General features: G+C 35.7%; 1 protein-coding gene across 1 annotated transcript in view; it reads left to right on the top strand.

The window, feature by feature from the left end:
• RANBP9 (RAN binding protein 9) overlaps positions 1–15,193 on the top strand; it is a 77,629-nt gene that overhangs the window by 35,328 nt on the left and 27,108 nt on the right. The window contains exons 3-5 of the mRNA XM_037037974.1: positions 6,160–6,212; positions 7,119–7,286; positions 11,897–11,919. Of these exons, the coding sequence (XP_036893869.1) occupies positions 6,160–6,212; positions 7,119–7,286; positions 11,897–11,919 (244 nt within the window). The remainder of the gene's footprint in view (positions 1–6,159; positions 6,213–7,118; positions 7,287–11,896; positions 11,920–15,193) is intronic.

Raw genomic sequence — 15,193 nt, 5'->3', positions numbered from 1 at the left:
CAGTGAATTTTCATCTCTGGAATCCTATGAAAGTAATTTGCCTTTTTTTTTCTGGTTATATTCAGTATTATCTCTTTATTCTTAGTTTTCAGCAGTTTGTGATTTGTGCCTAAGCATCTTTTTCTTGCTGGTGTTTGCCATGCTGCTTGAATCTGTAAAAAAGAGTGTTTTTCTCAAAAAGTTTTTTTTGTTCTTTTCTCTCCTTTTCTCCTTGTGAAACTCTTTATATATCTGTTAGACCCTCTGATATTGCCCCAGGGACTTTTTTTTCTTTCTCCTTCTGAATATTTTTCTTTATTCTTCAGATTGGTTCTGTCTTAATGTTTACTTACTTATTTTGCCATTTCTAATATGCCAGTAGTACATTAGTAAATTATTTCAGGCATTTTCCACTCCAGAATTACCATTTGGTCATTTTTATTGTTTCTTCTACTTTGTTGAAAAATTCTGTCATTCCATTCGATACCAGCATATTTCCCTTTACATCCTTGAGTGTTTTAACAATAGCTGCTTTAAACTCTATCTGCTAATTCCAAACACTCGATCTTCTCTTTCGTGTTTTCTCTTTGACCTAGGTCATGTTTTCCTGTGTCTTTGTAAGTCAGGTAATTTTGAATTGTATTCTGGCATGCATGGATTATGTATTTTTAACCTGAATAGAATTTTTTACAGTCAATAATTAATTTTAATGACCTTTTTTTCTGTGCTGATTATCATTTCTTTATCCTATACATTTATTCTAGTAATATTTGTCTTCCTCCCAAAGTATCTGCTCAAATACTTTTCAGTGAGAGTTTGTGAATATTAAAGTGTTAGACTTTAGTGTCTTAAAATATCCTATTTTAACCTCAGACTTGAGTAATGAGTGTTTTATCCAGATAATAGGTTCTAGGTTTTTAGTTTTCTACTTTCAGTATTTTTAATATATTGTCCATTGTTATCAGCTGTTGCTGGCGAGAAGTCAGCCGTTAGTGTAATTATCATTTCCTTTGAGATGATCCTCCTTTCCTTTGGAAGCTTTTAGGATTATGTCTGTTACTGATATTTTACAGTGTGCCTACATGTGAATTTGTTTTTATGTTCCTCAGTATTTGTTCCTTAGTACCTTCAATGCAAAAACATTTTTAAGTTGTGTGAAATTTTGAATTATTTCAAACTATTGGTACTCCACTGTATTTTTCAGTGATAGTGGGTATGAAACACCTTAAATATATTAAAAATTTTTTGTATGCTGTCCATTGATGGATGTCATCTAGAATGAATTCATGTTCCAGTTGTATATTTTATTGGCCTTACGTAGTTTTTCCTTTTTTAATTTCCTTTTCCTATTTTATTTTTCATTTTTATTTTTAAATATAATTGATATACACTGTTGTTAGTTTCAGGTATACACCCCAGTCATTAGACATCACATAACTGAGTGATCATTCTGCTAATTTTCATACCCATCTGACACCATACTAGCCACTAGAATGTTATTGACTGTGTTCCCTGTGCTGTACTTTACATCCCCAATTACTGTTCTGTAACTACCAATGTGTACTTAAGCCCTCCCCTTTTTCAGCCTTCCCATAACCCTCCTCCTATCTGGCAACTGTTAAACATTCTCTGTATCTGTAAGTCTTGTTTTTGTTCTGCTTGTTTGTTTATTTTGTTTTTTAGATTCAGTTGGTGATAGATACGTATTTATTGCATTGTTGTTGTTTATTTTAATTTTTTTCTTATTTTCAAGAATATTCTTTAATGTTTTATATAATATTAGGTGATGGTGATGAATGCCATTAGCTTTTTCTTGTTGGGGAAGCATTTTATCTGTCCTTTGGTTCTAAATAATCACGTTTTACTGGGTAGAGTAATCTTGGTTATAGGTCCTTGCTTTTCATCACTTTGAATATTTCTTGCCAGTCTCTTCTGGCCTGCGAAGTTTCTATTGAGAAATCATATGACGGTTTTACGGGAGCTCCCTTGTACATAACTAACTCTCTTGCTGCTTTTTAAGATTTTCTCTTTGTCTTTAACTTTGCATTTTAATTATGATGTGTTTTGGTGTGGACTTCTTTGGGTATATCTTTTTTGGGACTAAGCAGTCACTAGACTTTTGTCTTTTTCCTTCACCAAATTAGGGAAGTTATCTGTCATTATTTCTTCAAATAGGTTCTCAATCCCTTGCTCTTTCTCTTCTCTTTATGCACCTTATGATTGTGGATATTGTCTCAATTCATGTCCAAAGGTCCCTTAAGCTGTGCTCATTTTTTTAAATTCTTTTTTCTTTTTGCTGCTCTGATTGAGTGTTTTCCTGCTACCTTGACTTCCAAATCACTGATTTGGTTGTCGGCTTCATCTACTGTACTGTTGATTCCCTGTAAATTAATTCATTTCAGTTACTGTAGCCTTCATTTCTGATTGTTCCTTTTTTATTCTGTTAAGGTTCTTACTAAGTTTATTGCATCCCTATAACCAGTATTTTGAACTCTGCATGTAGTAGATTGCTTGTCTCCATTTTGTTTAGTGCTTTTTCTGGAGTTGTGTTCTGTTCTTTTGGGCCAAGTCTGTGTCTCCTCATTTTGGCAGTCTCACTGTATTCGTTTCTGTGTATTAGGTAGAGCTGCAACATCTCTCAGGCTTTGTAGAGTTGCCTAACGTAGTTGTTATTTTGTAGGATTCAGTAGCACAGCCTCTACAGTCACCCAAGCTGGGCACTTGAGGTATGCTGCCCTCCCCCCATGTGGGCTGTGTACATCCTGCTGTTGTAGTTGAGCCTTGATTGCTGTAGGCCCGTTGATGGGTGGTATTTACCCTCAGGCCAACTAGCTGCAAGGCCTGGTTTCGACCACTAATCACTAACCACTGTGAAATATTGGCTGTGCAGGGTCCATCCTACAGAGCAGAACTTATTTCAGCAGGCTTCTGGTGCTCACTGAGTCCACCCCTTGGGTGTGTCACTTGTGGAGGTGGTTGGCTGGTGATGCTTTGGTGTGGTCTAAAGCCATCCACTGGTTGCACTGTCACTGGGTCCTCCAGGGAGGTGTAGGACAAGGTCAGCCTCCACCTGTGTTTTGCCCAGGACCATCTGGCATGAGTTACAATGCCATCTGCAGGTGGCTACTACTTGTGTTGGGTTTGGAGGTGCCCAGGTAAGGGCAAGCTGCAAACTAAGGCCAGCTACTGCTGATGTTAGGGCTGAGGACCTTTGCTGATAGATATGAGGTGTACTGAGGCCCAATACTGCTTATTGAGAGATTTTAGGAAAATCTGAAGCATTAGCCAAAAATAGCCTCTATATGGAAAAGCCCCCAGAAACGACTTCGGTGGGCCCACAAGTTGGGTGTGGTGGGGTGAATAATAGTGTGAGCCAGGTTGATGATGGAGACTCATATGTGCTGCTCTCACCTGCTAGCTCTGTGTGGAGAGGGCTCATCATCAAAGGAACAATGGCCTCTGCCAGTATTTCTGCCTGGGAGTAAGCTCCCTGCCGTCCTAGCTCTCACCCTGATGGCTAACCATTCATTTTCTCCCTTTATGTCTCTGGTGTCTTTCAGGTTGCTATGCTACCCCAGTGCTGGAGGTCAGAGGGAGTTAGTCCCACTAATTTATGTGTAAACCCTTTAATGGGAACTGCATGAGACTCCCGAAGCTGTCTATCTCCCAATGACTTAATCACTGCTGATTTTTACAGCCAGAAGTTATGGGGACTTCTTTTTCTGGCACTGGAACCCTGAGATGGGGTGCCTGGTGTGGGGCTGGTACTCCTCACTCCTCAGGGGCCTCCTCTGCAGCTAAGGTACCCCTTGTGGTTTTTAGATCTCATGATGGTGGTGGGCCCAGCTTGTTCTGCCTCTTTGCCTTTCCCCTACTCTCCGTGTGGCTTCTTCTTAAATTCCCTAGGTGCAGGATTTCCATTCAGCCAGATTTCAAAGCATGTTTGAATGATGGTTAGTCTGTTTTTCAGTTATAATTTTGACGTGGTTGTGGGAGGAGGAAAATATTGTATTTACCTGTGCTGCCATCTTGACCAGAGTTCAGCCTGACATAATTTTTTTTTGTATATTTTAGAATTAAGGGGTTTTTGGCTTCATTTTCATAGGAAGTTTACATATTTTCTTCATTTTATTCACCTTTTTCTGTACTTATTTTCTCTTTATTACTGTTTGTACTTGCTTTCTAACCCCTGGGCCTCTAGTCTAAAACCAGGTCTACATTACAGCTTCCAGGTTCTTTCTTTTCTTCAAGGTGGTAGGAGGATTATTTCAGAATTCGTCATTGATCCGAGCCATTCAACAGCTTCATTCAGATACTAGTCAGGAGGCTGGTACTTTCCCTTCCCCCTGACATAGCTGTGCCCCTGCTCACAGCTTTGAGTTTCTTCTCAAAGATTGACTTGTTCCTTGTCTTTTTTTTTTATTAAATACTTACACTCGGTGTTGGATTTGGAACAAAGGGGCTGAAATCAATACATGCTTAATGGATCTTCTTGACTAGACATCTAAATGTTGTTCCTTAATGTTGTGTCACTCTTGTCTCACTTGACACATACTCTTTTAGTAACATTGCTTTTGTGAATTCAGATAACTGAATTTTAATATCTAATAGGAAAGAAACTTATTTTTTAAGAAATTTCATGTTTGATCAAAAATATATTTTGACATACGAACTTCAAAATCATATTATCCAATTTAAGAACATCATTTATAATCTATTTTTAGTCTCATTACATGTATATATTAACTTTGGAAAAGTTATATATATAACTTTTATATATATATATATAAAAGTTATATATATACCCCCATTTTAGGGTTTTCAAATCATCCAGATACATAGTGTACCCATTTGTTTATGGCTTTTAATAATACCATTTTTGAGCCTTACGTGAGATCTTTATTCCTGTTTAATGCTTTCTCTAGTTACTGTGATTGGTATATATACAGACACCACTTTCTTTATTACTAGAAAAGAAATTAAAGTGTTTTTCTTATATCCAGTTATCTTGCCAAAATCCTAATTAATTCTAAACACTTTAGAATCACAACTACTAAAAATAAAGATAATTTTATATCTTCTTACAGTTTTACAGGTCATTTAGTTTTCTAATTTTATTGAATTATGTAAAACATTCAAAACAATGTTTAACTGTTGTAGGCATCTCTATATTCCTGATTTTGATAGAAATGGCTTCAGTGTTTCACTGTTGATTATTTTTCTTGCTCTTAATCAATTTGTAAAAATGCGTGCCATATTTAAGTAGTTTCCTTTTATTTTTATCTTGAGTTTTTATTAAGAATAGTAGATGAAATTTGTCAAGTGCCATTTTAAATCTTGATACAATCGCAATTAGTTTTTTAGCAAGTTGGATTCAGTTGCTCTTTTATTTAGTTTTTGTTTTTGCATCTGTGCTTACAAGTGTATTGTTCTAGACTCTTTCGAACTGCCTTTATCAGGTTTTTTATATTTATAACTTTAAAATTGTATACCTTAATAATCACCTGATTATTGTATTTCTTCTTGTATTTCTTCTATGGAGATAATTTTGTTTTTCTAGTTTCACCAATTAATTATTTAGAGTCTCATGTTTAAGTCAGTTTTGTCAATTTGCCAAAACACTTAAAAAAAACTAATATATAGATACCCTACCATACTTTTCAGTGTAATTTTATTAAGGAATTCACATGTTTTTATATGAAGTTGACAGTTTTTCCAAGTATATATTCATGTTCTTTTATATAGATATGTGGTCTAGATTTTTACCATGTTCTTTTTCACATACATTTGTTTTAACATTTCTTTTTTCTTCTATAAGCCTTCAGTACTTTTTGTTAGAAGTCTAAATCCTAAATATTTATATGTAGATAAGTCAGGAAGATTTTTATTGTCAATAGAATGCATAATTTTTGCCATAATTTTGGGTGTGTTTATGAATGATTATTGGAATTTGCTGTAATATGAGTTTTATTGTTGCTTAATATTGCTTTTTTTGCTGTTTAATGAATTGCAATAACTTTTGTGATCTATATATTTTAAAGTTGGATGTGGTTTTAATAATATTTCAAAATGTTTAGTAATTTATACATGTATTGCTGTAATAACCTTCTCCTTCCTTCCTTCCTTCCTTCCTTCCTTCCTTCCTTCCTTCCTTCCTTCCTTCCTTTTTTTTTTTAACAGTTACATGGGAATTGGTCTCTCTGCTCAAGGTGTGAACATGAATAGACTACCAGGTACAGTAGTGATTGAACTCTAGTACAGTCTCATAGCTCTTTGTGGCTAAACTTCTAATTAATAACTTGAAATAGTTAACTACATTGATACATATTTTGTATTTTTGCAAACTATACTATAGGTTGAAAGTGAAAGCTTGAGTTTTTGTAATAAACTTAATTTTATGCTACTTGGCAAAACATACCATGCATTTTTTTTTGTTTTTGCCTGTTTTGTTTTTTGTTATTTTTAACTTCCAATACATAGTCATATCAGCTTTAAATATTTTATTAGGTAAAATATTTACCCAATAATATTGGTTGGTTTGCTAACCAACACATGCTTGGCTTGTAACCCATTTTTAGTTGTTTAATATTCTGGGAGTGTAGGCCTGAGGTGAAAAGTACACCAAAGAAGGTGTGAATCCAAAGGGCCGAACTGTTTCTTGAAACCATTGATCACATGGAAGTTATATTTGGATTATATTTTCTAGTGTTTTATTTACTAATGTTTAAAAGTAATTTTGGAGGAAACATTTTGAAGATAGAAAGCAAAACAGAAAAATCTACTTTATATTAAACTGTGTGTGTGCCTGTGTGTCTGTCAAAACCAAATCAAAGCAGAATTCCTTTGGTCTATTAGCAAAGGAAATATGCATGAAAACTGTCTTGCTTTTTTTTTTTTTTTTCCTGGTAGGAGACCTCTCTGTTTGATACATGTTCTAGTGTTCTGTGTGCTGAATTTATTTTCCTTAATGTTATAGGCAGTACTTCAATATAAAAATTATGTAGTATAATTGTTGAGAGTTTATATGTATATTTGGGAATTTTATCTCATGTGTGGTGTGCTGCTCTTATTTTATCATCTTAGTGAATACCTGTAGCACAAAGGAACTTTACATTTCATTGTAAAAACTTTCTCTTTAGGCTGGGATAAGCATTCATATGGTTATCATGGGGATGACGGACATTCATTTTGTTCTTCTGGAACGGGACAACCTTATGGACCAACGTTTACGACTGGTGATGTCATTGGTTGTTGTGTTAACCTTATCAACAATACCTGCTTCTACACCAAGAATGGACATAGTTTAGGTACTAAGATAATGTATTGCATGTAAAATAACCAAATACTATGATTATTATACTTATGTCATGGTAGTCATATTAATTATGTAATTCTCCTTTATAAATAAATGCCTCTGGAGATTATTTCTCTGTTCCTTCCGGGTGAAAGTTGAGAAAATGGTGGGAAGTTGCAATCTGTGAAGGCTACATTGTATCACATGTGTAGGAATAACTGTATAGGTGATTTCCATGCTCAGATATTTATTCTAATAATAGAATTCCTAAGTGTTTTCTGCTTTGCTTTAAATAAAGCCCAAATTCAATTTGATTTGATTCTCTAGATTAACAGGTACTAAGAAAAAAGGGCCGTCAGCTTTCAGTTCGACACGAGGGCAAAATAACATATGAAGGAAAAGCTTGAGGCTGCAACCAAATTAAGGGCATTGACACGCGACAAGGTCGTGCCTGCTAACAAAGGTTAATAAAGGGTGGTGTCTGTAAGTTCGTTCTGCAAAAGGGATCAGAATTAAAACAAGTAACAGCAAAATTTCTAAGAGTAAAAGACAGGTGACTAAGAAGTAAATAGATTAATGAAAACATAAAGATACCCATCCATTGTAAGACTAACAAAAAACTAGGATTTTTAGTTAAACATGAACTCATAATACTTCAGACTTAAAATTATATATGATTGGCCTTGGCCAGTGTGGCTCAGTTGGTTGGAGTGTGGTTCCATAATCTGAAAGGTTGTGAGTTTGATTTTCCCATTTAGGGCACATGCCTAGGTTGAGGGTTTGGTCCCTGGTTGGAGCATTTATAGGAGGCAGTTGGTGGATGTTTCTCTCCCTTTCTTCCACTCTCTATAAAATTAATAAGCACATCTTTGGATAAGGATTTAAAAAATTGTATATGCTTGTTCACACTCCCATTTCTTAGAAGTATTTTTAGTTTTTGCTTTTTGTATTATGGAAAGTGTAAAGGATATAAAAACTGATGGTATCCTGTATAAAAATAAAAAGGTTTCACATTACTTTTACTGTTTGAAGTGAAAGGAGGCAAAAACTAGTACCCCAGAAGTCAGAACTTTCAGTTTGCTTATAAACAGTATTTAAAAACTAGACTGCAGATAGTATGCTTAGACATGTAATAGGTGTTCTGTAGTAACACGAAAACTACTCTTTCTGTCATTCATAGAAAATTATGAATGTCCAGTTGCATTGGTAATAGTTATTTTTCTTAGTGTGTCATCGTACTCCTAAACTTCTCCTCCTGATCATTAATATTGATTCTGAAAGTTCAGTATTATCTGACTTCAAGATTATCCCAAGTCCACAGAAGATCCTTATAAACGGTTGAGCCTTAAACAACACAGGTCTAGACTGCACAGGTCCATATATACAGGTGTATTTCTTTCAGTAAAAGTATATGGTACTGTAAATGTGTTTTTTCTTCCTTGTGATTTAACATTTTCTTTTCTCTAGCTTTATTGTATGAATACAGGATATAATACACGGACAACGTGTGTGTTGATAGACTTTATATTATTGGTAAGGCTTCTGGTCAACAGTAGGCTATTCATCGTGAAGCTTTTTGGGGGAGTCAAAAGTTATAGCTGGATTTTCAACTGCACAGGGGTCAGTGCCCCTGAGCTCTACTTTGTTCAAAGGTCACCTGCATTCTTACCAGTACAGGAATGTTAAGGTTGCCAGGCCAGTGATACGTGTATTTGAATTTGGTTGTTGTGGCTGACTGGTCTCTCGGAGATGCACCTCCTTCAGTTTGTTGTTCCTGTTTTGGCTTTGACTTACCGAGCAGTTAGCTGGGCTACTCTCAGTTGGTTTGGCCACTAAATATACTTTATTATACTAAATAAACATCTTCAACAGGAGAAATCTCTTAAGGTATGACCTTTGGTTCAGAAATGCAAAATACACATTTTTAAAATTAAATTAGTCTTTTACAGTTTTTTTAAACTTTATCCCAGAGAAGATATTTTATTTCAGAAGATGGGAAGATGTAAGTTTGTTTTTCTGTCTATTAGGTTTTTACAGATATTTAAATTTGAAATTTTCTCTTGAATAAGAAAACTTTTTAAAATATGAGATTTTTAAAAGGGTACCTAATGATGGAATTCCATTCAAATTTTAAGTAAATTAGAAACATTTGGTATTATTCATAAATTAATATTTATTAAGCACATAGGCAGTAAAATAGTGGTTTAATGTTTAGTAAGTGGGTTCTTTAGTTGTCTGACTTCATCTCCTGGTTCAGACCATGTGACCTTATGCAAGTTACTTAACATTTCTGTGCCTTGGTTTGTATAAAACAGGATCCCTATAATACCTACTTCATTAAGGTTGTTAGATTGAACTGAAATGATGCCTGTGCAGCTCTTAGGTGATTGCTTGACATGTAGTGAATAGTTAGTAAATATTGTTTATTATCATTGTTTGCCAGACACTGGGCTAAGTGCCAGGGGTGCAGTGGTAAAACATTTGTGAGTAGAATTGCTCCTGTAGAACTAAAGGTTCATTGGAATGCAGCCACACCCATGTTCGTGCACTGTGTATGGCTGGCTTTCCTGCTACGGGGCAGGACTGAGTAGTGGTTACAGGACCACGCGGCCTAGAGAGCAGAAAATATTGACTCTCTGACTCTTTATAGGAGAAATGTGCTCACCTCTGGTCCAGATTCTAGCGTCGAGAAGATCTTTGTACTTCCCAAAGTGGATAATTACCCAAGAGCCGATACATCTTTAGCTTCTGTGTCATGAAGGTTTTCACAATGTGTATTTATTTACCATGTAAGGAGAAATGGAAAGGTTTTTATTGGAAAAACAATTAAAAGAGAAACATTTCGATATCCAGGTTAATTCAACCTGAATTTTTTTACTTTATTTTAATGAGTACCATTAATCAAATGAAGATCACTTTTCAGAAAGCCTCTTGACAAATCAGGAAATTAGAACTTATATAAAAAGCTTGCTTTCTTTGTATTGAAGTAATTATACCAACTTGTTAAACTGGCATCTTTTTGTGGTTTAACTGTGCATAGGCTGGAGTAGCTATATTTGGCAGTAAGCAAAAGTATTAATCTATGAAATTAAGTTGACACTTTGATTATAGTTTTTAGTAAAGAGTGAAGATTTCGGTAATTAATGGCAAAAGGAATTTTTTACTGAAACAATGTAAATTTAGGCAGTTTTTTAAAATATATTTTATTGATTATACCATTACAGTTGTTCTATTGTTTTATATGCACATCTTTGAGAAAAGATTAAGCTGCTACTTTATGAAAAATGGCAAAGACATGTAAAATTTTATTAAAATATTTATTTTTTAATGCTTTTTGTAAAAGTGTTCTGAAATTTTTAGAGCAAATTTTTGTATTTGGCCCACAGTCACTTCACTTTCTATGTACTAATGAAGCTAAAAGTAATCAGTGTTTTCCTGGGGCCGGCTGGGGAGGACCTCCAGCTTTCCTTTCCTTCTGACAAGCCAATGTGAATTCACTAGTTTTTGAAAGGACTTTAACTTACAAAGCACTATTTTTACACATTTATTTAAAAATATATAGTAGAGATTTATAGTTGGTTTGTCTTTTAATTTTAGTGCTTTAATAAATAGTTTTCTGATGGTGTGGCACAGTTACAGCCATAGAAGGTCAGGGGGGAAGAGCCCTGCGGATAACTGGATGGAAACCCCCTCACCTTTTAGATGGCGATTAGCCCTGCGGGGCCAGGGTGGGGATGGTCGTTTGTTTGAACATGGGTTTAGGCTGGAAGAGTTGAGATTAACCAACTCACCAACATCACCCCTCCTGTTACTTTAGAAGTCAGTCTGTTTAAATATATGAGTGAGGCATTCTGTAGAAGCATACAGTTTATTATCTTCAGCTAATGTATTTTAACTTTTGAGGAGAGATTCTTAAATCATCACTTTGGGATGGCAATAACTTATGCCAATGATACTAACCTTGTTCAAGTGTATTTGGAACATGACTGCATTGAAATTGCTGTTAGGACATTCTAGAAAAATTCTCACTGTATAAATCTTTATCCTTTGAAAGAGGAATTGTTTCCCAGAATAGTCAAAGGTTATTCAAGAATGTACTTTTGTAAGAGATTTTATTTTTTTTAAAGAAACAAAATACTGCATTTTTCGTTGTTTAACTTTATTATGATATTTACCTTTCCTCAAAATTATTTAACAAGCACATCGAATGAGGAAGATTAAAAGATAAGGCTGGATAAAGCACTTTCAGTATTGGTCAAAATTCAGATGTGACTGTTTTGCAACCAGTTTGCTTATATGATTTCCAGTATATATGTAGCTTTGAAGATATATCTAAAAATCATTTTAAAAATCCTGGCGTCAATAGCTGTTTGACAAAAATAACATTGGTGTCTGACTAATAAGGATGATGATACTGAAAAAGGGCATAGCATTCACTCAGACCTGTTAGTGTTATTGAGAAAAAAATTACTCTCATCGTTTTATATTTAGGTATTCAGTTTTTTTCTTTTCTGCCTTTTCTGTTCCTTTTTTTTTGTTTTGTTTTAGTTAGAAATTTAACTTGTTACCATAGTCTGCCTTTGGAAACCAGCCTCTAATGCCACCTTTTCTCTTTTTTTTAAGGTATTGCCTTCACTGACCTACCGGTAAGACATAACTTTTTAAAAATCATTTTTGCATTTTTAATTAAACAACTTACATAAAGAAACTAATGCTGAGCACGTTTACAAGGCATTCTTACTGACATTCAGTTTATATGCCATGTGTCGAATAGAAATCTTTCTCTAGTTGGTGTTGACCTTCAGCGATTAAACTTCAAATTGCACTGGACACCTTGTAGAAGGAAACTTTGTTATGGCTAAAAAAAATAAATCAAATGATTATTAAAATATACTTCTTAATGTCACTCTGCATTTATTTGAATTTTTTGGTATTGGACTTTTCAGCAATGACTATAAAGCAGTTCTAGTCATTTATTAATTCAGTGTATATTGCATGCATACTGTATGGCAGGTTCTGTGCTTGGCTATGTCATTGAAGAAAACAGGTAAGGTAAAGGTCTCTGTCCTTTTGAGGTATTCAAGCTGGGGAAGTGCGAATGAACAGTACATCACAAATAAGTAAATCATAGCATTTTTAAAGGTTTTTAAGTACTTTTCAAAGAAGGAAAAAACAAAACCGAATGGGAGTACCAAACACAGAATATGGGATGTACAGTTTGCTCACCTTTGCTCAAGCCAGGACTTGAGCAGAGACTTTTGAAGAAGTGAGGGAGTTAACTAAATGGATACATAGAGGAAGAATGTTCCAGACAGAGGGAACACTTAGAGGAATGTGTGCACTGAAGCAGGAGCATGTGTGGCCTGTTTGAAGAATAGCATGAAGTAGAAAGACATGTGAAAGACTGTAGGAGGAGGTAAGTCAGAGGTAACGATGGTGTGGGTTGGCTACATCATCTGGATCCTGAGGGTCATTGTAAGGACTTTGGCATTTACTCTGAGCATTGCAAACTTTAGTTCTTCTGATACAGCTTCAGTTCTTAAGGGAGCACTGACTGCAGGCTTGACAAATAGATGGCAGGTAGAGAATAAGGTTACACTCAGACAGACCCGAGTGGGGCTATTGCAGAAATTGAGGCAGCAGATGATGGTGACTCCGTCACTGGAGGTGGGCAAAGTGGTGTGAGTATGACACCTTGTTTACCAGATCCGAGGCTCTGTCCAGTGTCATATGCGTCTCATGTAACAGTAGGGGCAAAACTAGCAAACTGTGATACAATGCTTTCTTATTACGTAGAATTTGTATTTTACATTTACCCAACAATCTTTGAAAGTATTTAATAGATTTTAATCAGTATCACTTACTGCATTCCTAAAAATTGTGACATAGCAATATAAATTGATTAAGTCTTCCCCGCACTTCTTCAAGTGGAATTCAACTTTTTAAACTGCCTGTGTAGTGTTGCTGTCTGTGGTGCTCCACATGACATTATCTCCTGTGCCATCAAGAACATTTCTCAAGAGTTCTCCAGTGTGTCTCTGGCATTTCCCCCCAAGCTCCTGATGGCATTGTGCAGGTTTTGGTGCTGTCGCTTTCTTAATATTGCCAGAAAGTGTTAACCAAAGGTTTTCTGACAATAACCAGGACTCTGGGGTTCCTGTCTCAGTTGGCTTAATGACTAAAATGTCTTAGGGGTTGCAGTTATCCAGCTGTTTCACCAGAAAAAATCATCATGTCCCTGAGTTTTTAGTAAGCTCATCCTTTAACAAATTCGTACCTGTGCAGCAGTAACAGCTGTGTCATGACAGCCACCTGACCAGATGTAAGATGCCATCTATTATAAGACACATTCCAGTTTCAGAGATGTTTTGAAATGACAGGAAACTCAGAGGCGAGAATAGACTACAGATTATTAATATTCCTGAAGAAAATCCTAGAAAAACAGAAGATACCAAAGTTATAATAGAAAAAACTTTACGAAGCCAAAGAAAATTCAGAGTCTACAAATCAAAAATGCTCACCAAGAAGCATTATTTATTAAGTGGTGATGGAACAAGTATTTTTTGTTTTGTTTGAAAAATATAAATCTTAGGATTTTGATTTATATTTATCTACAGTAAGTTTCAGATGGATTAAAATAAAGAAGGTATATATATATTTTTTTAATTTTATTTTTAGAGAGAGGAGAAGGGAAGGAGAAAGAGTGGGAGAGAAACATCAATGTATGGTTGCCTCTCATGAGTCCCCTGCTGGGAACTGGCCTGCAACCCAGGCATATGCCCTGACTGGGAATCGAACCACAATCCTTTGTTTCGCAGGCTCACGCTCAATCCACTGAGCTACACCAGCCAGGGAAATATATATATTTTAAATCCAACTGAGAGCCAAGAAAATTTTCTGATAAATTGGATGCAAAAAGGTGAGAAAGAGGATCTGGCTTCAAGATGTCGGGCCTGAGAAAACAGATGAGTGGAAATGCCGCTTATAATGCGGAGAAGGGTGTAGGTAGAGAGAGGAGGTTTAGAGTGTAATTTTGGATAAATTAAGTGGAGTTGTCAGGTATGCAGTTGGATATACAGTCCCAGAATTCAAAAGTGATTGTGAGTAATGGGCATTTTGGTGTTTAAATATAAAGCCGTGAGACTGGTTGGACCAAGCCGTCCAAAGACTGAGGGCCGAGTTGTGGGGCATGCCATATGTGGGAGAAGAGAAGAAACCTGCAGGGGGAAATTGAGAAGGAGCCGCCACTGGGGTAGAAGGGAGACTAATAATTGGGTGTCGTCAAACCAAAGTAAAAACAGTGTTGAAGTATATCAAGAAAGGAGTAATCAGTGGTGTCAGATGGCAATTGTGAAACATCACAAATTGACCAGTGAGTTTAGCAGAGTGGAGGTCACTGATGACCTTTTCAAGAAAATTTAAGAAGAATGATGGAGAGATTCTGATTGAAAAGAGGTAAGAGAAGAGGGAAGTGATGGGGTATGGACAACTTTGGAGGACTTTGGCCACATAGGGAATAGAAAAATGGGGTGAAGAGCTGGTTGGTGGAAGTGGGGGCAATAGAAGATTTTTTTGTTAGGTTTAGCAGAATGTTTGCTGATGAGAATGATTCACTACCAAGCAAAAGGTGATGTAATATAGAGAGAAGGAAAGTAACTGATCATACCCTTACGTAGAAAGTTGGCTATTATCATATGTGTAGGTGGAAGGGGTAGGCATCAGAGAAGAGCATCTGTGGGGGTGGGGAAGAGTGGGGGAGCACAGGCGTAGGTGGTGGTACATAGGTTGGTATGGTTTGGAACCAATGCAGAGGTTTTATTAAGACCAAGTTTCATTTGGAATTGGTTGAAGGGCTTAGTGGTCGGGGGGTTTTTTGTTTCTTTGTTTTCTTTTCTTTTTTTTTTTAAGATTTTATTTATT

Source organism: Sturnira hondurensis, unplaced genomic scaffold (genome assembly GCF_014824575.4).
Source record: "Sturnira hondurensis isolate 20B ecotype Veracruz unplaced genomic scaffold, ASM1482457v3 Scaffold0023817, whole genome shotgun sequence".
NCBI lineage: Eukaryota > Metazoa > Chordata > Mammalia > Chiroptera > Phyllostomidae > Sturnira > Sturnira hondurensis.
The sequence above is the reverse complement of the archived record's forward strand: the minus strand, read 5'-3'. Positions and strand labels throughout refer to the sequence as shown.